Raw genomic sequence first — 26,188 nt, forward strand, 5'->3', positions numbered from 1 at the left:
GATTGATAATCTTAAATTGACTATTAGTGTAATTCTTAGCATACACAGAATTGTTCAACAAGTGCTGCCCAATCACGGAATCACATTATGTTCTGAGTTTTTCAAGCAGGAATTGGTTGAGTATGCTCAGAACTCTGCCAGCTGAGAACAATTGAAGGGACGTGCTGTTTGATATGATCAGCCAATTGTTGGGACTTATGACTTAAGTACCTACCATCACACCGACACTGAAATTCAGGTACTATATTACTCATTTGCATTGTAGGCAGAACATCTTTTTGAGTGGGACTTGACAAATCTTCATAATTATATCTGAAAGCGTACCTGAACATGCACAATTGCATTGAAAGGTCTGCTAATTGTTTTTGGATAAGAATGATAATCTGGCACATTGGGTACAGGCATGATATAATGTAATATTAGACTATGTAGAACAGCAGTTTCTATGTACAATGACTTATCTGTGCTGATTTTGCTAATCATACATAGGGCATCAGTCAGGGCTACAGCTAATTTTAGTGTTTCTGGGTTGATAGGTCCATGGTTGACCTTGCCACCCCACTGCCAATTGAGTTCCTTATGTGGACAATTAATGACCAATTAAGGGCCTCATCCAGCTGCTACTGTTATTAAGCCAGCTGTGGGCAGGTCTATTGGCATGTTGTATACACGTTAAGTAAACCTGTGCGTTTTGGGGGCGTGGGAGAAACCTTCCTTCAAAGGCATTCAGTGCCTGCTCAAGGGACCCGGCTTTAGAAAGTGGTGGGGTGAAGGGGTGACAGGGAGACCCACTGAGAGCACCACAAAACCCGTGAACGCACCCCACGAAAACCCTCCCACCATACTTACCTGTGGCCTGGCTCCGTCTTCGATTCTGGGCCTCCACTGGGTGTCTTTCCTGCAGCAGCCACCACCTCCCCCATGCTGCTGCTCTGACTGGCTTGCAGTTCTTGGTAGGTGAGACCTCAACTCCCAGGGTCCTGACCCCAGTGAAAGGTCCGCCTCTGGCCTCTCCATAGCCTGGCTGGCTAATCGTTCGGCAGACCTTCCACAAAGAAGGCAACATGGGCTTTCCAACTGGCAAGCGAGACCCTTGCCAACCCCATAATATTCAGCCCAATGTTTCCACTGCTAATCCAATAAACCACGCTGAAAATTGAGTCAGTGTCAATGTCATTTGGGGGCAGGTTTAGACTCAGCTGTGATGCCTGTCACAATTGGTTAGGCTGCACTCACAGAAGTACATTTGGTGAGGTACTATTTGACTTGCAGCAAAAGTTAACTCTATCAAAAGTTGTGGGAAGAAAACTGGAAGATGGGTGGTGGTGAGCCAACAATCCTGAAGATCAATTTTAAGCTTAACATTCTAGGTGGTAAACTGGTTTAGTAGATTGTCTGTCCTGTATAGATTTGTGAGTTTTAATTCCAATAACTTCAATAGAATCAAAATTGGGTGAATTTACTAATAGGTGGCCTATCCCCTCTGTCAAATTAGCAGACACAAATCTATTCTTCCATTTCACAGAATCACAGAATTGTTACAGCCATTCAGCCCATCGTGTCTGGATCGGCTCTCCAAATGAGCAATTCACTTGGTGCCATTTTCCTGCCTTCCGCCATAACCCTGCACATTCTTCCTTTTAAGATAACAGTCTAACTCCCTTTTGAATGCCTCAATTGAACCTGCCTCTACCACACTCGCAGGCAGTGCATTTCAGACTTTAACCACTTGCTGCATGAGATTTCCCTCATGTCGCTTTTGCTTCTTTTGCCAATTACTTTAAATCCGTGTCCTCTTGTTCTTGATTCTTTCACAGTGGGAACAGTTTCTTCCTATCTAGTCTATGCAGACCTCTCATAATTTTGAATATCTCTATCAAATCATCTCTCGGTGTTCTTTTCTCCAAAGAAAACAGTCCCAACTTCTCCAATCTATTTTCGTAACTGAAGTTCCTCATGCCTGAAACCATTCTCATAAATCTTTTCTGTACCGTCTCCAATGCCTTCACATCCTTCCTAAATAGCGGCAACCAGAACAAGACACAATACTCCAGCTGAGGCCAAGCAAGTGTCTTCTACAAGTTCAACATAATCTCCTTGCTCTTGTACTCTATGTCCCATTTAATAAAGCCTAGGTTACTATTTGCTTTCTTAACTGCTGTCTCAACATGTCCCACCATCTTCAATGGCTTATGCACAAGTGCACCCAGGTCCTTCTGCTCCTGCACCCACTTCAGAATTGTATCCTTTATTTTATATTGTCTCTCCATGTTCTTCCTACCAAAATGAAGCACTTCACATTTCTCTGCATTGAACATAACTTGCCAACTGTCTGCCCATTCCATCAACTCGTCTACGTCTTTTACAAATTCTAAACTATCCTCCTCATGGTTCACAATTCTTCCAAATGTTAGGAAAACAAGAATTTGTAATATTTTTCTTCTGTTAATAACTCTGGCATATTTTATGTACTGGAAGTCAGGCTGTAATTGGATTAAGAGCTAGAGTGACAGCAAGAGTTTAAAGTCAACAGTAAGAAGTTGTTTTGATATGTTAATGAACCAAGGGGAACTTCAATCAGAGTTTTACATAAAGCAATAGCAGGAGTATTTTTGAATTGAGTTGTTGTATTTTAAAGGGGGATGGATATATGCAGATTGTAAAAGGTGTAAGTAAGGTACAGATAGGATAAGTTTGTTTTTATAAGTCTAAGAGCTAAAGGAAAGAACGATTTAATCAAGTCTGGGAAGAAAACATTTCTAAAGAGACTGGTTGAGGCAATGTAGAGATCAAAGGGAAGGAAGGTATTTAAGGAAATACTGATGCCTAGGTGAGGGGAGTTGCCCAGATCTCCCAGAAGACAGCAGGATAGCTGGTCAGAACTCCAAGAAGACAGTGTGAACAAGGCCAGACCTGAAGACCCAATTGCTGTCAGCCTTAGAGGACACCCCAAGGAAAAGAAGCACCGTGCGGCTAAAATTACTGGAAATCTATAGGTTTAAAAATCTATAAGGATAGTTACCAAACAGAAAAGGGAAAGGTTAGCTCTGAGGGTAGTTAAGTTAAGATTTGTGGAACTGTTTTAAAGTACTGTTTAGTGAGTAAAGTCATTCTTGTGTTTAAGCATAATTGTGTTTTATTTGTTTTTCCTTTATTTTTTAATAAATGTTTACCTTACTATAAAATCATCACGAGTAGTCTGGGACATCACTTCCTGATTTCAGAACCACTTCTCATACTATACAAATTGCAGAAAACTGTTTTGGCAGCTGTTTCAAGTTTCACTCTGGGATTTGGGAAGCTAAGCATTTACCATCCATCATGCCATAACACAAATTTCATATCATCTGAAAAATTTGGAAGTGTGCTACAATGTGCAAAAAGTACTTACAGGATTATCGTTATATTTCCTTAAAAGTTTGTTGTACTGACTTGCATTAAAATCTTGCAGCTGCTTCTGCTGGGCACTCATTGTAAAGATAGGCTTGAGGAGAAGAACACAGATTTGAATATGGCACCTTGTATTAAAAATGCAGCACAAGAGAAACTCACAGGAGAGTAATACAATAGGCAGTGATTTTTGTCTTTAGGTGAAAACAGTTCATGAGCTATATGGAGTCTACAGGACAGGAACAGACCATTCAGACCTACTGGGCCATACTGGAGTTCATTCCTTGCATGAGCCTTCCCAACTCTCTTATTCTAGCCCCTAAAGATCTGCCCAGAGCCACTTGTATTTTCACTCCCATATAACGGAGGATTGCATTATGTTTCCAGAAGGCAGTCTAGCCTACTCAGTTCAGTGAGCAGCTGAGCTGCCTCGCTATTGGTTGTTTTGCATCAATATGTTCGGAATAGGTTTATTTTAGTAACAGATATAATACACTCCCTTTGACTGACTTTAACTCAAGAGAAAACTGCAAGTTAAATCAGTTTTTTGACAAAGGAATTTTGAATTGGACTTAATTTCCCTTCCCCTTCAGTCTGATTAATATGCATTTTATTGTGCTCTGTTGCCACTTGGCTTAAATTAATTATTTGCTTTTCTTCACACTTCTGAGATGAATTAATAAAAAGGATCCAATTGAAAGTTGTTACAAGTGTGGAGTTCTTTGTATGGAGAAGAAAGCTAGCTTTACGCAGTCTACTTCACACCTTATTGAATAAATTTAGTTTACCTTAGTGCACAATTTGGGTTAGAAAGGATACAGCCTTTGTTTTACCTGATAACCTCCAATGGTTATTGTGACAGAAACATCCAAAGGTTTGTTTGTCACACCAGCAACAGATTTGATTAAGGACATGAAGAGGAGTGGAAACCACACAATGCATATTAGCAAGAAGACGATAAGGCCACCCATGCCATATTTCACAACCTTCTTTTTCTTCTGTCCACGTGGCTGGGGATATCTCTGTAATGAAACCCAAATGAAAGGTAAAAAAGCAGATCAATAAACAAGAAATCTTGTAGCCATTTTGGTAAGGGCCTTAAAATGAATGACCCATGCATCTGCTATAAACAGGCCATGCAAACACAGACTGGATGATTTCAATAATGTCAAACCTGAAGGCATCAATCATGCTTAGAAAAACTCTTCATAATTCAGCAGTAATTAGCTGTCAATCTCATTCAGAGAGATTCCTGAATGGTTGGTTTTGGAAACAGAAAAAATAAGTCTTCCTGTAGGATGCACCCTCTTTTGAAGGTGGGCTGAGCTTTGTCTTTGGGGTTGTGTGGAGGGAACTTTACACTGTATCCATCAGTAGGACACTTGATCTTGGTGTAGTTGATGCTGACATTGGATGCCTAAAATAGGAAGAGTTCCATTCCTCAACACTGACACCCCTCACATGAGAAGCATTTAAAAAGTATTAAAGCAAATGAATTAATTTAAAATAGGTCTGCAGGATGGATCTAATATATTTTGTGCTGTTGAATTGTAAAATGTTTTATCTCCTCTCATACACTAGCTTCATGACTACATAGATCCTGAGGCACATAAACCATTATACAAGCATATACATTGTGTCAATAACTGTTTTGCAAATGTGAAATATGAAAAATGTGCAACAGTATTAACATATAAAACAATGCAAAACTCTGAGAAAAGTAACTTAATGACTGTTCCAGAAAACTATCAAACTATTAAATGAATAAATGTTTCCCTTGTTCAAAAATGTATTCGTGGACATTTTCACACTGTGAATTATATGTTTCATTCCTACCTTCTCAGATTCACGCCAGCACTTCAGAATAAAAATATGGGCATAAATGTCTTCTATACAGATCCAACTTGAGAGGCTAAGGGTTGTGTCTGTCCAGACCCAGTCCATCACTGCTCTGAGCTCAGTCAGGAATGGAACTAGTCGAAATCTGCAAAGACAATGTTACATCAGAACTGAGCAGGTATCTGGGACCAGCTAATTAATAAAATTTAATTGATTCCACAAGCATGCTTACATCACTCCAGAATGTGCTAACTAAGTGTGTTCTGAGTCAGTAGTTCTCAGACAAGGATGGCTGATGGAACACTCTAAGATAGCCTCAGCACATAGGGTAGTTAAGAGAAAATAGTTAACTAAGGTTCCTGCTCCTGGTCACTCTCTAGTCACTCCTGTTGGAAAGTCAATGGGAGTGAAGTTGATCTTCAATAGCAGTGTGGAATGCATTCATAACAAATCAGCATGTTTTATATAGTGCCCAAATTTTTTTCCCATTGAAGTTAATAAAAACTAAGATAGAGGGAATGGTAAAAAGGGCTGCTGATTCACTATGAATGTTTTTCCTTCTACTGGCTAACACCAATTTTAACTTTTTAAAATTCTTTCATGGCATCACTGGCTAGGCCAGCATTTATTACCCTTCCCTAATTGCTCTTGAGAAGGTGGTGGTGAGCCGCTTCTTGAACCACTGCAGTCATGTGATTAAGGAGGGAGTCAGTGCCGTTAAGGAGGGAGTTCCAGGATTTTGACCCGGTGACAGTGAAGAAATGGGGATATAGTTCCAAGTCAGGATGGTTTGTGGCTTGGAGGGGAACTTGCTTTCCCATGGGTGGCTTTCTAATGCATCTGCTGCCCTTGTCTTTCAAGATGGTAGAGGTTGCAGGTTTGGGAGGTGCTGTCTAAGGAGCCTTGGTGTGTTCCTGCATGGTACACACTGCTGCCTCTGTGCATTGGTGGTGGAGAGAGTGAATGTTTAATATTATAGGTGGAGTGCCAATCAAGTAGGCCGCTTTTGCCTGGATGGTGGCGAGCTTCTTGAGTGTTGTTGGAATGCACTCATCCAGGCAAGTGGAGAATATTCCATTATGTTCCTGACTGGAGCCTTGTAAACAGTGGACAGGTTGGAATTACCAGCTTCTGACCTGCTCTTGTATTTATTTGGCTGGCCTTGTTCAGTTTCTGGTCAATGGTATCCCCAGGATGTTGATAGTGGGGGATTCAGCGATGGTAATGCCATTGAATGCCAAGGGGGGATGATTGAATTCTCTTTCATCGGAAGTGGTCATTCCCTGGCACTCATGTGGTATAAATATTACTTGCCACTTAACAGCCCGAGCCAGAATGCTGTCCAGATCTTGCTGCATATGTATGCTTCAGTGTCTGAGGAGTTGCAAATGCTGCTGGACATTGTGCAATCATCAGCAAACATTTCCACTGCTGACCTTATGATGGAGAAAAGTTCATTGATGAAGCAGCTGAAGATTCTTGGGCCAAGGACACAGTCCTGAGGAACTCCTGCAGTAACTCCTGGAACTGAAATGACAGAACACCAGCAACCACAACCATCTTCCTTTGTGCTAGGCATGACTCCAAGTGGAGGATTTTCCTTCCGATTTCCATTGGCTCCAATTTTGCTAGGGATCTTTAATGCCACACTCGGTCAAATGCTGCCTTGATGTCAAGGGCAGACACTCTTGCCTCATCCCTCCTGAGCTCAGCTATTTTGTCCATATTTGGACCAAGGCTGTAATGAGGTCAGGAGCTGGGCTCTGCCAGTAACCAGCGCAAGTGAGCAGGTTATTACTGAGTAAGTGCCTCTTGACAGCCATCACTTTGCCGATGACTGAGAGTAGAATAATGGGGCAGTAATTGGCTGGGTTAGATTTGTCCTGCTTTTTGTGGACAGGACATAACTAGGCAATTTTCCATATTGCTGGGTAGATTTCAGTGTTGTAGCTGTACTGGAACAGTTTAGCTCAGGCATAGCTAGTTCTGGAGCACAAGTCTTCAGTATTATTTCCGGAAAGCTATCAGAGCCCATTGTCTTTGCAGTATCCAGTGCCTTGAGCCATTTCTTGATATCACATGGAGTAAATTGAATTGGCTGAAGACTGGCATCTGTGAAGCTGGAGATCTCGGTAGGAGGCCAAAATGGATCGTCCACTCGGCACCTCTGGCTGAAGATGCTTCAGCCTTGTATTTTGTACTGATCTGCTGGGCTCCCCCATCATTGTGGAAAGGGATACCTGTGGAGCCCCCACTCCAATGAATTGTTTATTTGTCCACCACCATTCACGATTGGATGTGGCAGGACTGCAGAGCTTAGATCTGATCCATTGGTTGTGGGAATGTTGAGCTCTGTCTGTTGCATGCTGCTTCTGCTGTTTGGCATGCAAGTAGTTCTGTGTTGTAGCTTCATTAGGTTGACACCTCATTTTTAGGTATGCCTGGTGCTGCTCCTATATGCCCTCTGCACTCTTCATTTGAAACAGGGTTAATCCCCCATGCTTGTTGGTAATGGTAGAGTGGGGGATATGTCAGGCCATGAGGTTAAAGATTGTGGTTGAATATAATTTGGCTGCTGATCATGGCCCACATCACTTCATGGATGCCCAGATTTAGGTTGCTAGACCTGTTCAAAATCTATCCCATTTAGCATGGTGGTAGTGCCACATAACATGATGGAGGGTATCCTCAATGTGAAGCTGGGACTTTGATTCCACAAGGACTGTGCAATGGTCACTCCTACCGACATTGTCATGAACAGATACACCTGCAACAGGTAGATTGGTGAGGATGCGGTTGTCCGTTTTTCCCTCCTGTTGGTTCCCTGACCACCTGCCGCAGACCCAGTCTCATAGCTATGTACTTTAGGGCTCGGCTAGCTCGGTCAGTGGTAGCACTACCGAGCCACTCTTGGTGATGTACATTGAAGTCCCCCAGCCAGAGTACATTCTGCACCTTGCCACCCTCAGTGCTTTCTCCAAGTGGTGTTCAACATGGAGGAGTACTGATTCATCAACTGAGTGGGGTGGTGGTGGAAGCGGTTGGTGGTAACCAGGAAAAACTTTTCTTGCCCATGTTTGGCCTGATGAGACTTATGGGGAGTGGAGTCGATACTGAGGACCCCCAGGGCAACACCTTTCTGACTGTATATCACTGTGCTGCCGCCTCTGGTGGGTCTGTCCTGTCAGTGGGACACGACATACCCAGGGATGAAAATGGTGGTATCTAGGACATTATCTGTAAGGTATGATTCCATGAATATAAGTTTGTCATGCTGTTTCTTGATTAGTTTGTGTGACTGCTCTGCCAAGTTTGAAAATGCCATTGAATGTCAATGGCGATGGTTAGATTCTCTCTTGTTGCAGATGGCCTTTGCCTGGCACTTGTGTGGCACAACTGTTACTTGCCACTTGTCAGCCCAAGCCTGGATATTGTCCAGATCTTGCTGCATTTGGACGTGGACTGCTTCAGTATCTGAGGAGTTGCGAATGGTGCTGAACATTATGTAATCATCAGTGAACGTCCGAGCTTCTGACCTTATGATGGAAGGAAGGTCATTGATGAAGCAGCTGAACGTGGTTGGGCCAAGGAAACTACCCTGAGAAACTCCTGTAGTGATGTCCTGGAGCTGAGATGATTCGCCTCCAACACCAACAACCATCTTCCTTTGTGCTAGGAATGATTCCAACCAGGGGAGAGTTTTCCTCCTGATTCCCTTTGACTCCAGTTTTGCTAAGGCTCCTTGATGGTCAAATGCTGCTTTTATGTCAAGGGTAGTCACTCTCACCACACCACTGGAGTTCAGCTCATTTGTCCATGTTTGAACCAAGGCTATAATGAGGTCAGGAGCTAAGTCATTGTATTGGGAAAATCCATTATTAAAGAGGTACTAACAGGACACTTAGAAAGTCATAGCATTAAATGACTTATAAACAGGAGTAGGTCATTCAGCCCTTTGAGCCTGCTTTAATATGATCATGGATGATTTGGTTGTGGTCTCAACTCCATGTTGCCGTCTGCCCCCCCCACTCCCCCATAATCCTTGTCTATCAAAAGTCTGTCTAATTCTGCCTTGAATAAATACAATGACTCAGCCTCTACTGCTTTCTGGGGAAGAACATTCCACATACTGATGACCATTTGAGAGAAAAAAATTTCACCTCATCTGTGTCTTAAATGGTAGACCACTTATTTTTAAACTGTGTCCCCTGGTTCTAGTCTCCTCCACAAGGAGAAACATCCTCCCAGTACCTACCCCATCAAATCCCATCAGGATCTTATATGTTTCAATAATATCAACTCTCATTCTTCTAAATTCTAATGGGTATAGGGCCAACCTGTTCAACTTTTCTTCTTAAGCTCCTCATTCCAGGAAGGAGCCAAGTGAACCTTCTCTGCTTCTAACGCAATTCTATCTTTTTTCAAATAAGGAGACTAAAACTGTACATTGTATTCCAGATGTGGTATCACCAAGGCCCCGTATAACTGCAGTAAAACTTCCCTACTGTTATAGTCCATTCCCCTTGCAATAAACGCCAACATTTCATCTGACTTCCTAATCACTTGCTGCATCTGCATACTAACTTTTTGTAATTCATGTACCAGGACACCCAGATCCCTCTGTACTACTGAGTTCTGCAATCTCTCTCCATTTAAATAGTATACTGCTCTTCTATTCTTCCTGCTAAAATGTACAAGTTCATATTTTCCCACATTATGTTCCATCTGCCAAATTTTTGTCCTCTCACTTAACCTGTCTATATTCCTTTGCAGATTCTCTGCTTCCTCTTGACAACTTTCCTACCTATCTTGATGTCATCAGCAAATTTAGTTATCATACATTCATTCCTTTCATCCAAATCCTTGATGTAAATTGTAAATAGCTGAGGCCCCAGCACTGATCCCTGTGGCACTACACTTGTTACAGCTTGCCAACTTCTCTGCTTCTTGTTAGCTAACCAATCCTCTATCCATGCTAATATGTTACCCCCTACATCATGTAATGTTATCTTGTATGTTATCTTTGATGTGGCACCTTATCAAATGCCTTCTGGAAATCCAGGTACATTACATCTACAGGTTCCCTATCAATCAAGTGAGATCCCAGATTTCCATTAGCTTGTTAAAACAGGTACACACAATGGCTTTATTGATAGGATTACAACCTTTTTTTTCCCCTGTGATCAATTTTATCACTGGTTCAATGTTTACTTACAGAAAATAGAGGTGTCAAGTGTTTATAGTTTCTGTTATTGATACTTTAAGGGTCTGGTTGATTGACAATTTTATAGGGTTGCAGTAACAACAGTTTTCTAAAGAAATTTATGAATGGCTATTTTTAAGCATTTATGTATTCATATTCGTATGCCATTGTTACTATAGGGTTCATTGGTTCTGTGCAGAGTGTATACTTGATAAAGGGCATGCAAGTGCTAAGAATTAGCATGGAGGCTATGAGGGGACAATGGGGGTGGATGGGGGCAGGGATGGGCATGGAGACTGTGAGTGGTCTTTGGACGTGAGTGGGGGAATGAGTTCACATGGAGAGTATGAAGGACCATTGGGGGTGGGTGGAAGGGCATGGCTTGGCATGGATGGGACCTGGGGAGTGTGTGGAAGGGATGAGGGGGTGTGAGGGGTGAGGGTTAGAGGGCTAGAGGGCCTAATCTTTACAAAGCAACTGGGATGCACTCCCAGAGAACTGAGTAGAGCTTTTTAACCAGCCCACTTCGGTACTCGGCAGCTCTTGTGGCCGTCTCTGATCTGCGTTGGGTGGCAGCGAGCTCAACTCTATCCTAAACCCACTCTCCCCAGAATGAAAATCATGCAGCTTAGGGCACTTTTTTCCAAGGTCTGTGTGCCGAGTTAGGAAATTTCCCGACTTGACGTACCCATTTCTAAGATGGAAACACAGCCCCAGGTCTCAATGCAGAACAGGAGTGTGATGATGACAAGCACTCTGTACACTAGAACAATTGTTGACATGACTCTGTTGTCATGCTTGCTGCTGTAGTTTATAGAAAGTTGAGTTGGCACAGCTGATCCAGTGTTGGATCTCTTCGTCAATGGTGATCTTTTGAGAGAGGTTGCTGCCAAGGAACGGCAAGTGCTTAACATGTAAACTGTAACTCGTGGAGTGCCACAGGGATCATTGTTGGTGCCTCACCTATCTATAAGCTATATTAATGACTTGGATGAAGGGATGGACTGCATTGTAGACAAAGTTGCTGATGATACAAAGATAGGTATGAAAGTAAGTTGTGAAGAGGATACAAAGAGTTTGGAAAGGGATATAGATAGGTTAAGTGAGTGAACAAAAGTTCGACAGATGGAGTATAATGTGGAAAAAAAAAGTGAGGTTGTTCACTCTGGCAGGAAGAATATAAAAACAGAATATTATTTAGATGGAGAGAGACTGCAGATTGCTGCGATACAGAGGAATCTGGGTGTCCTTGCACATGAATTACAAAAAGCTAGCATGGATGTACAGCAAGTAATTAGAAAGGCAAATGGAATGTTGGCCTTAATTGCAAGGAGCTGGAGTTGTAGAAGTAGGGAAGTCTTGTACAACTGTACAGGGTATTGGTGAGACCATGCCTGTAGTACTTTGTACAGTTTTGGACTCCTTACTTAAGGTGTGATATACTAATAGAAGCAGTTCAGAGAAGGTTCACTAGGCTGAATCCTGGGATGAAGGGATTGTCTTATGAGGAAATGTTGAGTAGGTTGGACCTAAACTCATTGGAGATTAGAAGAGTGTAAGCTGATTTTATTGATACTTATTAGATTGTGAGGGGGCTTGACAGGATAGATACTAAGAGGGTGTTTCCTTTTGTGGGGGGAAATCCAAAATGATGAGGCAGAGTTTGAAAAAAGGGGTTTCCCATTTAAGATGGAGATGAGGAAGAATTTCTTCTCTGAGGGTCATAAGTTTTTGGAATTCTCTTCCATAGAGAGCAGCGGAAGCTGGGTCATTGAATATATTGATGGCTGTTGGATTTTTGTTTGACAAGGGAGTCAATGGTTATGGGGGACAAGCAGGAAAGTGGAGTTAAGGCCGCAACAGATCAGCCATGATCTTATTGAATAGTCAATTAGGCTCAATGGACTGAATGACCCACTCTTGTTCCTATTTCTTCTGATCTTATGAAAAGTGATACTATATCATTGAGTAGCCTGCTACTGCTCACTCTTTTGGGTCACATATGAAAAATGGCTACTTGGGTGATATACCAGTGGTTAATAGACTACACAAAATTACTTGGAATGTTAATGTTTATACATTGATGGGATGTGAGCTTCGCTGCCAAGGCCAGCATTTATTGCCCATCCTTAATTGTCCTTCATTGAGGGCTGTCGTGGGGCTGGAGTGACATGTAGGCCAGACCAGGTAAGGATGGCAGATTTCCTTCCCTAGCAGAACTTGTGAACCAGATGGGTTTTTACAACAATCAATGACAGCTTCCTGGTTACCATTATATTCCAGATTTACTAATTGACTTTAAATTCCATCAGCTGCCATGGTGGGATTTGAATCAATGTTCCCAGAGAATTAGCCTGGAGTCTCTGGATTACTAGTTCCATGACCTTGCCAGCAACACCCCCTAACTAATTCTATAACGGTACATTAGCTCACATCAGCGCATTTAGAAGATGAGACGTTGAAAGGGTTTATAATTGTTAATGTTTACCAAAAATACCTAAGTATCTCATTGACATCAACTCACCTCCATGTGTTTAAATGGGCTACTGTTTTATTCATTATAAATTTACACATTGTCATCTATATTGACAGCTGTGTGATCTCATGCAATTTTTATTCCATCATTGGGATACTTGAGAAGTAAATTTTGGCAAACATTTAGTCAAATTGAAAAGGTATATGAATTGAGTTACCATATTTAAGAAGAAATTCTCTTACCCTTGAAAGAGGAACAAGTTGATGTAGTTGTAACTCTTTGTCAGAAAGTTACCAAGCACACGTGTTGGGTAACCACAGCGTATCTGATATGCTGACAATCCAAAGTAAACACATTTAACAAAGTACCAAATCTGCGCAACTTTGTTTTGGCTAAACCTCCTGTAAGAAAATAACAAAGAAAGCTATTTACAGAGTTCCATGCCAGCATATATAAATACACTAAACGTATTTAAAGATTTAAGGACATAATTGATTGGTGATGGTTGAAGACTACTTGAAATGTTTGTCAGCTATTATCAAAAGTAATTACTAGCCTACAATTAAATAAGTAATTTGTCTACAGAACCTGAGCTTTTTCTCCCTTAAAATTTCCATATAGCTACAATAAGACCTTACCGTTCTGTCACTTTTGGCAAGATAAAGAACATCCAGAAGTGAATTCCAAAAACGAGGATGACTTGAAAGACAACTTTTCCTAAGACTGTCTTTCTGAGATAGAGTGCTCGATCTACCACCATTGTTCCAAATTGAATTATTAACATCACCAAAAATGCCTCTGGCACTTGATCCTCTGACAAAGAAGATGTGATATCAGCAGCTGCTGAATGTTTCTGTAGAAGACAAAACAGACATCATTGAGCTATTGTCTTCACATGTGCAGTATATTTTTTAGACCATTGGATCTCAAGATGTAAAGAACCCAATATCAACTGTAAGAGTTTTTCAATCACACTATTGAGAAATCCAGATAAAAAGTATTTTCCTTTGCTTGGCATTGACTTCATACTCTGCATAGGAACACATCATATCTAGCTACATCCAAATAATTTAAGTACAAGCCACATATTAAGGGCTCCAAAGTTATATTGGGAATTGCTGGACTTAGCAGCTAAAAGTACATATCTCATCAGTAGTTGAAGCTTCAAACTGCTCACACACCTATGACTACCATACTGCTTTGACTGCAGGATTATCTGGCACTTAGATGAATGGGAGGAATTTTAGCCCCTGGTCAATCAGCAACAATAACCTGGACTACTGGAGCTTGGCTCAGGTACTTGATAAAAACAAATCTGCAAGAGGTTATTGGCTCAATTTTGAATTTCCCATGCTAACTTGGAGCCAATTTGATTCCAAGGTAATGTTGTGGACAGTCGCTAGCATTAGTCCTCTGATAACTGTTGATTTTAGTCCTTGCTAGATGAATAATAAGCACCAAAAATCCCTCCTGAGCAACATGGTGATCAGCACAACTAAAGAAAAAAAAAAGAGCCTCGCAGTTTTATAGTGCTTTTCATGATGCTGGAATCTCAAAGGGCTTTACAGCCAATAAAATACTCGTTGAAGTGTAGTCACTATTGTAATGTAAGAATAAAGCAGCCAATTTGCACACAGCAAACTCCTACAAACAGCAATGAGATAATAAACAGATAATCTGTTTTTGTAATGTTGATAAAGGGATAAATATTAGCCAGGACACCAGGGATAATACCCCTGCTCTTCTTCAAAATACTGCCAGGGATCTTTTACATCCAGCTGATCAGGCAGATGGGTTTAATGTTTCATCCGAAAGATGGCATCTCTGACAAAAAAGCATTCCCTCAGTATTGCGTGGAGCGTCAGTCTAGATTTATGTCACCCTAAATGTGTGATTGCATTATCACCATCCCAGCTGAGTACAAGATAGTCATACATCATACAAGCAGGGGTGTGGATCTTTAGCAGTGACTGCAGACTTCTCTGAAACCCTATCAAGGTGGGTGGATATTGAATCCTGGATATATCAGTACATATTTGCCCAACTTCCATATATTGTTTTTCAGTTGCTTCTGTCCCAAGCCTTGGTTTTCTCATCAGCTGTATGTATTAGTGTGAAGTTGGAAATACACAGAATAGCTTGTGGTTTGATGTTCAAGACACAAAATCCAATGCTATTTGTCATGCCTACTCATCATCAACTGTTTAAACCAGATTCTGTTGAAGCAGGCCCTGGCAATAAGAGCTGCACTAGCTGCTAAGCTGCTTTCCCCCAGCCCCTCCCTGCAATGGGCATAATGACTTATCGGTGCAGGCTAGGGCATTCTCCCTCACAGCTACTCACTATGCAACAAATCCAGCTTGTAACTTAGTCCTGGATCATGCCCATGAACTAAAGAAAGGCTTTTTATTGCAAGATTAGGAATATGAACCACTGAGGCGAACTAATTTCGCATAGGTCTAATATGCCAACATATTAATCGATTTTGAATTTTACTGTCACTGGAGAGACAAGAGAGTGCAGAGTACCTTTTGTCCCTATTCATCAGATCACAAAGAACAATGTTCTAGCTAAAAACCAGAAACCATTAGTATTAGCCAGAAACCCCGGGTATCAATGCAAGTCAATAATTGGGACAATACATTTGCTATACAATACTGCCAAGATCACTACTTGAGCTATGCAGTCATAATGCTGTACTTAGTTTTATACAATTATAAAACAAACCATATATCAAACAATTTTTTTATTCATTCATGGGATGTGGGCAGTACTGGCTAGGCTAGCATTTATTGCCCATCCATAATTGCCCTTAAGAAGGTGGTTGTGAGCTGCCTTCTTGAACTGCTGCAGTCTATGTGGTGTAGGTACGCCCACAGAGCTGTAGGTAGGGTGTTGCAGGATTTTGACCCAGCGACAGTGAAGGAACAGTGATATACTTCCAAGTCAGGATGGTGAGTGGCTTGGAAGGAAACTTCCAGGTGGTGATGTTCCCATGAGTCTGCTGCCCTTGTCCTTCTAGATGGTGGTGGTCGTGGGTTTGGAAGGTGCTATTGAAGGAGGCTTGATGAATTACTGCAGTGCATCTTATAGATGGTACACACTGTTGCCACTGTGCATCGGTGATGGAAGGAGTGAATGTTTGTGGATGGGGTGCCAATCAAGCAGGCTGCTTTGTCCTGGATAGTGTCAAGCTTCTTGAATGTTGGTGGGGCTTCACTCATCCAAGCAAGTGAAGAGTATTCCATCATAATCCTAACTTTTGCCTTGTAGACAGTGAACAGGCTTTGGGGAGTCAGGAGGTGAGTTACACCGCAGGATTCCTAGCTTCTGACCTGTTCTTGTAGCCACAGTATTTACATGGCTAGTCCAGTTCAGTTTCTGATCAATGGTAACCCCCAGGATATTAATAGCGGGGGATTCAGCAATGGTAATGCCATTGAATGTCAAAGGGCGATGGTTAGATTCTCCCTTGTTGGGGATGGTCAATCCCCAGCACTTGTGTGGCGTGAATGTTACTTGTCACTTGTCAGCCCAAGCCTGGATATTGTCCAGGTTTTGCTGCATTTGTACTTGGCCTGCTTCAGAATCTTAGGAGTCGTAAATGGTGCTGAACATTGTGTAATCATCAGCGAACATCCCCACTTATGATGGTAAGAAGGTCATTGATGAAGCAGCTGAAGATGGTTGGGCTGAGGACACTATCCTGAGGAACTCCTGCAGTGATGTCCTGAAACTGAGATGATTCACCTCCAACAACCATCTTCCTTTGTGCTAGATATGACTCCAACCAGCGGAGAATTTTCCCCCTGATTCCCATTGACTCCAGGTTTGCTAGGGTCCTTTATTCCACACTAAGTCAAAAGCTGTCTTAATGTCAAGGGCTGTCACTCTCATTTCACCTCTGGAGTTCAGCTCTTTTGTCCATGTTTGAACCAAGGCTGTAATGAGGTCAAAATTTGAGTGGCCCCGCAAAGCCAAAACTGAGTGTCAGTGAGCAGGTTATTGCTAAGCAAGTGCCACGATAGCACTGTTGATGTCCCTTTCCATCACTTTACTGATGATGGAGAGTAGACTGATGGGGTGGTAATTGGCCAGGTTGGATTTGTACTGCTCCTTGTGTACAGGACATATCTGGGCAATTTTCCACGTTGCTGGATAGATACCAGTGTTATATCTGTACTGGAAGAGCTTGGCTAGGGGCATGACAATTTCTGGAGCACAATTCTTCAATACTATTGCCAGAATATTGTCAGGGCCCATAGCCTTTGCACTATCCTACATCTTCAGCCATTTCTTGATATAATGTGGAGTGAATTGAATTGGCTGAAGACTGGCACCAATGATGCTGGGGATCTCTGGAGGAGGCCGAGGTGGATCATCCACTTGGCAGTTCTGGCTGAAGATTGTTGCAAATGCTTCAGCTTATCTTTTAAACTGAAGTGCTGAGCTCCCCCATTATTGAGGAAGGGGATATTTGTGGAGCCTCCTCCTCCAGTGAGTTGTTTAATTATCCACCACCATTCATGACTGGATGCAGCAGGACTACAGAGCTTAGATCTGATCCATGGAATTGCTTAACTCTGTCTATCACTTGCTGCTCATGCAGTTTGGCACTCAAGTGGTCCGGTGTTGTAGCTCCACCAGGCTGACACCTCATTTTTTGGTATGCCTGGTGCTGTTCCTCTTCATTGAACCAGGGTTTGCAGCTATGTCCTTTAGGACATCGCCAGTTCAGTCAATAGAGGTGCTACCAAGTCACATTGAACCCTTGGCTTTGTGGTAATGGTAGAGTGGGGGATATGCCGGGCCATGAGATTACAGATTGTGGTTGAATGCAGTTCTGCTGTTGCTGATGGCCCACTGCACCTTTTGGTGCCCAGTCTTGAGTTGCTAGATTTGTTCAAAATCTATCCCGTTTAGCATGGTGCTAGTCCCACACAGCAGGATGGAAGGTATCCTCAATGTGAATACGGGACTTTGTCTCCACAAGGACTGTACAGTGGTTACTCCTACCAATACTGTCATGGACAAATGCGCAGCAGCAGGCAGATTGGTGAGGATGAGGTCAAGTATGGTTTTCCCCTCTTGTTGGTTCCCTCACTATCTATCCAGTCTCGCAGCTATGTCCTTTAGGACATGGCTAGCTCAGTCAATAGCGGTGCTACCGAGCCACATTGAAGTCCCCCACCAAGAGTACATTCTGTGCCCTTGCCACCCTCAGTGCTTCCTCCAGGTGCTGTTCAACATGGCGGTGTACTGATTCATCAGCTGAGGGGTGTGGCAGGTGGCATACCTGGTAATCAGGAGGTTTCCTTGCCCATGTTTGACTAATGCTAGGAGACTTCATGGGGGTCTGGAGTCGATGTTGAGAATGCCCACGCCAACTCCACCCCCGAATGTATACTAACAGGGATGGTGATGGTGGTCTCTGGGACATTGTCTGTAAGTTATGTTCCCATGAGTATGACTATGTCAGGCTGTTGCTTGACCATCTGCCATGGTGGGATTTGAACCCAGGTCCCCAGAGCATTACCTTGAGTCTCTGGATTACTAGTCCAGCAACAATACCGCTACACCACTGTCTCCTCCCCCAATGGCATAATTTCACTGTTTGTATATGAATTATATAATTTAATTATGTTTGTGAATGGAATACATAATTTAGTTAAGGATATGCACACAAAAATGTCCTTTATGACAAATAATTGCAGCACTGTTTCAACAGTAACCTGGAAAGATAAGTCTTACAAGAAGCACAAACATAAGTACATATTTGGATATTCGGCTAAATTTGACTAATGCAATAAAGACAAACTCATGACTGCCGAGGTTAAAGTATACAGGGGAAAGTATAGTAAATGCTGTGTTTTGTGCTTAAGTGAGATTGGCACATCTTGAACAACTAGTTAAAAGTTATTGAAGGCAGAATCTTTATAAAGATTTCTTTGGGAGAATCAAAAACACAAATCTATTAATTTTAACATAAAGACAGCTATGTTGAATAAAACTGATTTCCTTTATGCTTCTCCCACATTTCTATCTTTAATATTTGTTCTCATCACTATTCTTATGTTCACATATCTATGTTTATTGTATTTGTATTGCATTCCCATTTCTTCTCCGTGGATCGCCACCTTAACACGATGGAGAGGTTTGTGAGCTCCTTGCTCCTGATAGGGCCACTCATAATGGCAAGGTCAGAGGAAGGTGTCAGACAAAGTGCAGTCCAAAAAAAAAGTCCTCAACGGCAGAACGGGTGAAAGAAGACTGTGCTTCTCGCCTCACTGGCTGCCAAGGCGGAAGAAGGCTGCATTGGCGAAATGGTCCTGGTCATCGCGGTTTGACATGTCACCAAAATCTGATCGCTAACTCATCAAGTTCATGTGGACAATGATGGTGCCCCAAGGTCTCCATATTAAACAAAGTCATGTGCATGCTGTTCGATGGAAACAATGTTGAAATATGTGACCTCCCAGATGAAAAGCGAGCAGCCTTTATTGCCTGGCAGAACAACCCTAGGTCGCAAGTCAAGAAAAGGCAGCATTCCAAAAGCTCAAGGCTGACACCTAAAAAATATTTTCAACAACTCTTCAACCATGACTTTAGAATGGTAGCTGAAACTCTCCAGGCTATCCCCCAGTAACCTGTGCTAGAATCCAAGGGTGAACCACCATCAGTGGGAGAGCTACAACAAGCATCAAATGGATAAAAAACTTCACCTGTGGCCCTGATGGTATTTACATAAAGTTCTTCTATACAACATAAACATACCAATCATACAACAAGGATTGGTGAAACAGTAATGTGGTTTATGTATTAGAAGATAAGACTACATACATATAATATTAACTGGGAGACTGTGTATACATGTCTGACCTCTACAAGCTGCTGTTTTAAACTGAGTTTAGAGAAATGGTACTACCATATCACATCCTATGTTAAGGTGGTAGTGATTGACAAGAGTATAAGATACTCTCCCTTAACGGCACATGTACATCATATCACAACATCCCCCTTTTTCTAAATTAAAGGTTTACCTTTAAAGAATCAAACTATTTACATGACAGCAGAACAAATTACATTGCGTCTGAATAAACAAAGTAATAAATTTACAAGTCTTTGAAATGTATTGGTATTTTGCTCAACTGTCCAAACTTAGTTACAGTGATCTTAGTTGGAGGCTGTTGCCTGTTTTCAAAATGCTGGTTAGAGGTGTTTTGTTTATGTTGCGTCTTACATCATGCTCTATTCACAATTACTTGGTGTTTCCAGTTGTGGCATTGTTCTGATTTGGCATCTGTTTCATCGCACTGTCATGCCTTTTGGTATTTGTACGTGACATGTTCTTGGTTTTGGGCAAATGCTGACGATTTCTGCTGGATTCCAGGTGCCATCAGTTGGGTGTTGAACTTGAACTTTTTGTCTAACATTCGGGTTGGGTAATTTGTTATCTGCATGCAGGACGTGGGCATTTTTATCTTCCCCTGTTTTACAATCAATGCATCTTGTACTCCTGGAAGTAATGACAAGTGATGACTAGGAAGGTTTGTCCGCAATTGTCTTCCGAATAGTAATACCACATTGGTTCTGCAGTATGATGAAGTTTGTAGGTTCAGAATGGGGAGACATATTCGGCTCCAGCTTTGTTGTGTAGGCTGATAATCTGCGTTGCAGAGTTGAGCGGTCTTATCCCAGTGAAAGCACGGAGTTTCCAGTGGTGCTCCTTGTGGTCTATGGTCCTCATTATTGTATTCACAATACCATTGATAGTAATCAAGGTCAGGCGAATGCAGGCCATTAGGCCTGTGATCACTGGACTTGTGGTGTCCACACCTGGATGAGTTGTTTTCGCGATATTTGAGTGCAATGGATCCGAGAAATGGAATCTTTGAGCCATTGTATGTGGTGAGTTTGGCAGTGGCTGATTGAACCATCACTTGCCACAAATGGCCTCTGTTTGTGACTTCTTGTGATGTCGAACCTCTTGTTCCAATGGGTACATACATTTCAATGTGCAAAGTGGAAGATTGTTGGCACAGGTATCCAGTTTTGCATATAGGTTATGCTGTCCCTGCATTTGTGGGCATATAATTTCAATGGTGGCAAAAGCTTCTGTTGGGTACCATTGTGAATTCTTTGATGTTCACCATGCTGAATGTCTGCTCACTTCACGTATTGGTGTGCTGGTCATCCTCATCATCTGACCATGTAACTTGGTCTGAAATTTCGTGGCTCTTGTCTTGACGCTGTTTGATACACATTCTTAGTTGATTGGAATACAGTACCTGTCGGCCTCTGTTTGTAGCTTCTTGTGATGTCGGACCACTTGTTCTGGTCTTCACTTTCTGCATTAGTGCTCCAATGTCCTCTGGTGCCACATAGCTTGCATATAGTGTTAAAACCTGGACAATTTCTGGGTGCATGTGTGAGGCTGCATTGCCTGCATTGCTTATTTGGTTGCCTGTATTGGCTATCATAGCAATAGTAGACAAATTACACATGCTGTGTAGATTCTGTCTCCCTAGTAGTATGACTTCATACTTTCACCCACTTTGCTTTAATACTGTAACCTTTAGGTTGGTCCAAGAGGTCTTTTTGGAACAGTTCTGTTGGGGTAGATTCTATCATGAGCTCGATTATTCTGTCGGCAAGCTCTGCTGCCATAAAGTTGCAATCACAATTCTTGTCTCTGCATCTACATATGAATTAATCAATGGGCTCTATCAGTTGTTGCCTAAAAGACACAAATTCCAGATTGTGTATTCGGCAGTTGAGTCTTACTTGGAACTGATCTTATCTGGATTTTTAAGGTAATCAGACCTTAAGTGTTCAGTCTGTGGAGGCTTTCGTTGCCTATAGCAATTTTAATTTTGATGGCTTGTTTATCTGGTTCAAAGATATTGAGGTGCAAAAAACACAGCTCTATACACTGTTGGAACAAAGTTAACTCAGATATGAGGTCCTCTGCCTTCTAATTGAGTGTTGGAAATGTTGTGGTCATTGTGTGGCTTTTTGCAGGATTACTAGGGGCAGGGGTTATAGGTCAGCGGGTGGGCAGTATTGGGGGCTCTGGGATCAGCTGGGGAATGGGCCACCAACCGCAATTTCACACTGGCTGGCCAATTAACGGTCAGCCAGTATGAAGCGCACGCTGAGAAGCTCAGCACTGCCGGGGTAGGACCGGGAGGTAAGTAGGTGCTGACACCAGTGTGGTCACGGGCAAGTACTGACAGAAAGCTCCCTGAAGGCAGAGGGTTGACTCAGGGAGCTGAAGACAGAAAAACATGAAATAAAATTCTAAAATCAGGAAAAAATGTCCAAGCATCACAATCAGTCACCTGAACATATACATCATAAAAATGCTGTCCACAGATTTTTCTTTTTCTTTCATTTAATAGTGGAAACCTCATCCCACCCTTGGATGAGGTTGCATGAAAAATGCAAAGTCCACCTGGCCAATTTGCCCATCTGCCAACCATTAAAGTTGGATGGACCATGGAAAATCAGGGACAATTGCACTCTTAATAACTTTAATTGGTCTCTTAATTGTCGGCAAGTGCGCTTCTGGCTGTTGCACGCGCCTGCTGACGGAAATACCGCGCGAGCACAGGATGACATCAGGATGCTTGCCCAATGTCATCTTGCACAATTTCGCATCCAATTGGGTAGGGCATGCGCCCATCCAATCAATTTAAAATTCTGCCCTAAGACTTTTTGGAACAGGCTTTTTGGCTCATTGAGTTGCAACATCTTAAGTGGCCATCACCTTAGCCGGTCATAGACTGTTGCTTGACTGCAATGGTGGCGCTGTTGAGCTGTTTCTGCTTTTCCAATACTTACTGTAGCTCCTCCCACAAAGCAGTGATTTAGGTGCAAAATACACCTGCAGAGATTCAAATGGTAATTAACAAGTTTTAAAAGACTTTTGCAGCTTCTTGTTGTTGTTAGGAGCTGTTGCTGGATGGACGCTTCTACCCTAGCCCAGTGACCAGTGTTTTAACTTTTTCCTAACCTCCTGAAGGGACAGCAAGCAGCAATAATGCTTTCTCTCCTGTCTGTGGAGTTCTACTTAAAGCTAGGCACTCTGGAGTCTGCTATTTAATCTCTGTTCCTGCACAAACTTTGCAGAAGGTAGACTTATACTAGTTAAACATTCTCAAATTTTAACAATTTTAGTGGGGCCTGGTCCCTGCTGGCTGGAGTAAGGTGTGATGTTCCAGAATGAAGGTAGGGTGTGTAGGATTCCTACAGAGCCATATAATCACTTATGTAGGCTGAGGTAGTATTTGATAGTTGTTTCACTTCTGCACCAGTTCTGCTGCTGCATGTTGAAGGGCTGTATACTTCTCAGTCAAACATTCAAAAACTATGCTATTAACATATTACATTTTTCTATTCGACATAAATGTATTAATCATACAGCAAGGATTGGTGAAACAATAATGTGGGTTCTTTATAAGAAGATAAGATTATATACATATAATGTTAACTAGGAGATTGTGTATACATGTCTGACCTCTACAAGCTGCTACTGTAAACTGAGTTCAGAGTCATAGGACTACTACATCACATTTGTGTCGAGGTGGTAGTGATTGACACCAGTTTAAGATACCCATCCTTAAAGGTATATGTACATCATATCACAACAGTATTCCAGCTGAGGTCTTCAAAGCTGACAGACTTTTGCTCACATCAAGGCTCCATGATTGGGAGGAAAAATAACTTCAACCTGATTTCAGAAAGTGAAACTAGTAACCATCTGAGATAAATCATGCTGTGGAAACTATCGGGGTATTTCCCTCTTGTTCATAGCAAGGAAAATCCTGACATGCATTCTCCTAAGTCGCCTACTTTCTGTGATTGAGCATATCCTCCCAGAAACACAGGCTTTAGACCTCCCAGAGGAACCTCTGACATGGCCCTTGTTGCCACACAAATCCAAGAAAAATTTTGAGGACACCAGGAACTCTTCATTGTATTCACTGAACTGACCAAAGTACTAGATTCAGTAAATCACGACGCTCTATGTATTGTGCTCCAAAGATTTGGATGTCCAAGAAACTTAATCACAATCCTGCAACTGCTTCATGATGATATGATGCACTCGTCTTCAGTGGGTGGTTTGAACCAGATGCCTTCAAAATCCAGACTAGAGTCAAGCAAGGCTGTGAGATAGGCCCCATACTATTTACAATCTACCTGACAGTGGCTATTCACCTCATCAAAGACCTACTGCCCTCTAGTATCAGTATTAAATACCATCTAGGTGGAAAACCTCAGTCGCCTCTGTGCCTAAACTAAATTGACCACCATAAATATGCATGATTTACAGTTTGTGACTGCATTGCCCACTTTGCACGAGATTTGCAAACCACTCTTGATCAATTTACATGCTTTTGCAGCAACCTCTCTCAAAATGATGAGGAGGTCCAACACTGGATCTGCTGTGCCAGCTCAACCTTCTACAAACAATGGCAGCAAGTGTTTGACAACAAAGACCTCTGCAAGTCAACAAACGCCCTAGCATACAGAGCAGTTGTTGTCACCACTCTCCTACACTGCAGTGAGACCTGGACTGTGTATCAGCGACACAAAAGAGCATTAGAGAAATTCCATTATCAATGCCTCCACTGCATCCTCCAGATTCAATGGGAGGACTGTCTAACAAACATTAGCTTCCTTCTTGAAGTTATGTTTTCTCAATGTCAAATAGCATAGAGGAGGACAAAAAAAATGCCTCAAAGACACTCTGAAGCTTGCCTTGAAGCATTGAGACTAATGACTGGGAGAAGCGGGCTACTAATAGTCCAGAATGGCACCAACTTGTCCATCAAGTTACATTATGTTTTGAGCCACAATGTCTTAACAATTAAGCAGAGTGGCAGCAGTAAAAGAAAAGAAGATTTTATGAAGGTCCATTATAACTTCTTTTGTATTCTCTACCTCTATTTATAAAGTTCAGGTTCCCATATGCCTTTTCTTTTAATTACTTTCTCAACCCTGTGCTGCCGCCTTCAACAATTCATGAACATATACTCCTGAATTTCTCTGTCCCTGAACCCCTTTTAGAATTGCATCCTTTAATTTAGATTGGTTCTGCACATTCTCCCTACCAAAATGTATCACTTCATATTTTTCTCTGCATTGACTTTCATCTACCACATAGCTGACCGTTCCACCAACCCATCTATTTCCTCTTGAAGTCTCTAATTCACCTCACAATTTACAATACTTCCAAGTTTTGTGTCATCTGCAATTTTTGAAATTATGCCCTGTCCAGGTCATTATAGATCAAGAAAAGCATTGCTCCTAATACTGATCCCTTGAGGAACTGAGCTATGTACCTTTCTCTCATCCGAAAAACAACCGTTCACCTCTGTTGCCTATCACTCAGCCCACTTTGCATGCATGCTGCCACTTTCATTTCATTCCATGGGCTTAAACCTAGCTGGCACGTCTATTATGTGGCACTTTATCAAAGGCCTTTGGAAGTCCATTTATACATTAGCCATGTTACTCTCATCAAACACCCAGGGGAGGTAATGGTGTAGTGGTATTGTCACTGGATTAGTAATCCAGAGAAAAATAAAAATAAAAATGCCTGGAAAAACTCAGCAGATTTGGCAGCTGGAACACAGTTAATGTTTCGAGTCCTTATGACTCTTCAACAGAACTAAGTAAAAATGCTTTTATCTTAGTAATCCAGAGATACAGGGTAATGCGCTAGGGACCTAGATTTGAATCCTGCCATGACAAATGGTCAAATTTGAATTCAATAAAAAGCTGAAATTAAAAGTCTAATGACGATGACCATGAAACCATTCTTGATTGTTGTAAAAACCCATCAAGTTTGCTAATGTTCTTTAGGGAAGGAAATCTGCTGTCCTGTTCTGACCAGCCTCTTAAATGCCCTCTGAGCAAGGGTAATTTGGGATGGGTCTAGCCAGCGATGCCCTCATCCCATGAATGAATAAGAAAAAACATCTCTGTTACCTCAATGAAAAACTCAATAAGCTAATTAAACATCATTTGTTCTTAAAAATCCCTAATTAATCTGCATTTGTCCAAGGTTCTGAATTATTATCTTTAAAAGCTTCCCATACCCAGGTTAAACTGGGTCTGTAGTCACTGGATTTATCCTTACTTCCTTTCTTGAACAAGAGTGTAACATTTGCAATTCTTCAGTCCTATCCTCTAGCAGAACACCTGTACCTAAGGAGGATTGGAAGATTATGGCCAGTACAATGCAATTTCCACCCTTACTTCGCTCAGCAACT

At 41.9% G+C, this 26,188-nt stretch overlaps 1 protein-coding gene across 1 annotated transcript in view; it reads right to left on the reverse strand.

Annotated features, from left to right (window-relative positions):
• The window catches only part of LOC121279061 (piezo-type mechanosensitive ion channel component 2-like), a 1,076,252-nt gene that overhangs the window by 48,973 nt on the left and 1,001,091 nt on the right, over nt 1-26,188 (reverse strand). The window contains exons 44-48 of the mRNA XM_041189919.1: nt 13,547-13,761; nt 13,151-13,309; nt 5,227-5,374; nt 4,224-4,412; nt 3,392-3,484 (exon numbers count right to left, since the gene is read on the reverse strand). Coding sequence (XP_041045853.1) covers nt 3,392-3,484; nt 4,224-4,412; nt 5,227-5,374; nt 13,151-13,309; nt 13,547-13,761 — 804 coding nt within the window. The remainder of the gene's footprint in view (nt 1-3,391; nt 3,485-4,223; nt 4,413-5,226; nt 5,375-13,150; nt 13,310-13,546; nt 13,762-26,188) is intronic.

The sequence above is a fragment of the Carcharodon carcharias genome, chromosome 6 (genome assembly GCF_017639515.1).
Source record: "Carcharodon carcharias isolate sCarCar2 chromosome 6, sCarCar2.pri, whole genome shotgun sequence".
NCBI classification, from domain to species: Eukaryota; Metazoa; Chordata; class Chondrichthyes; order Lamniformes; family Lamnidae; genus Carcharodon; species Carcharodon carcharias.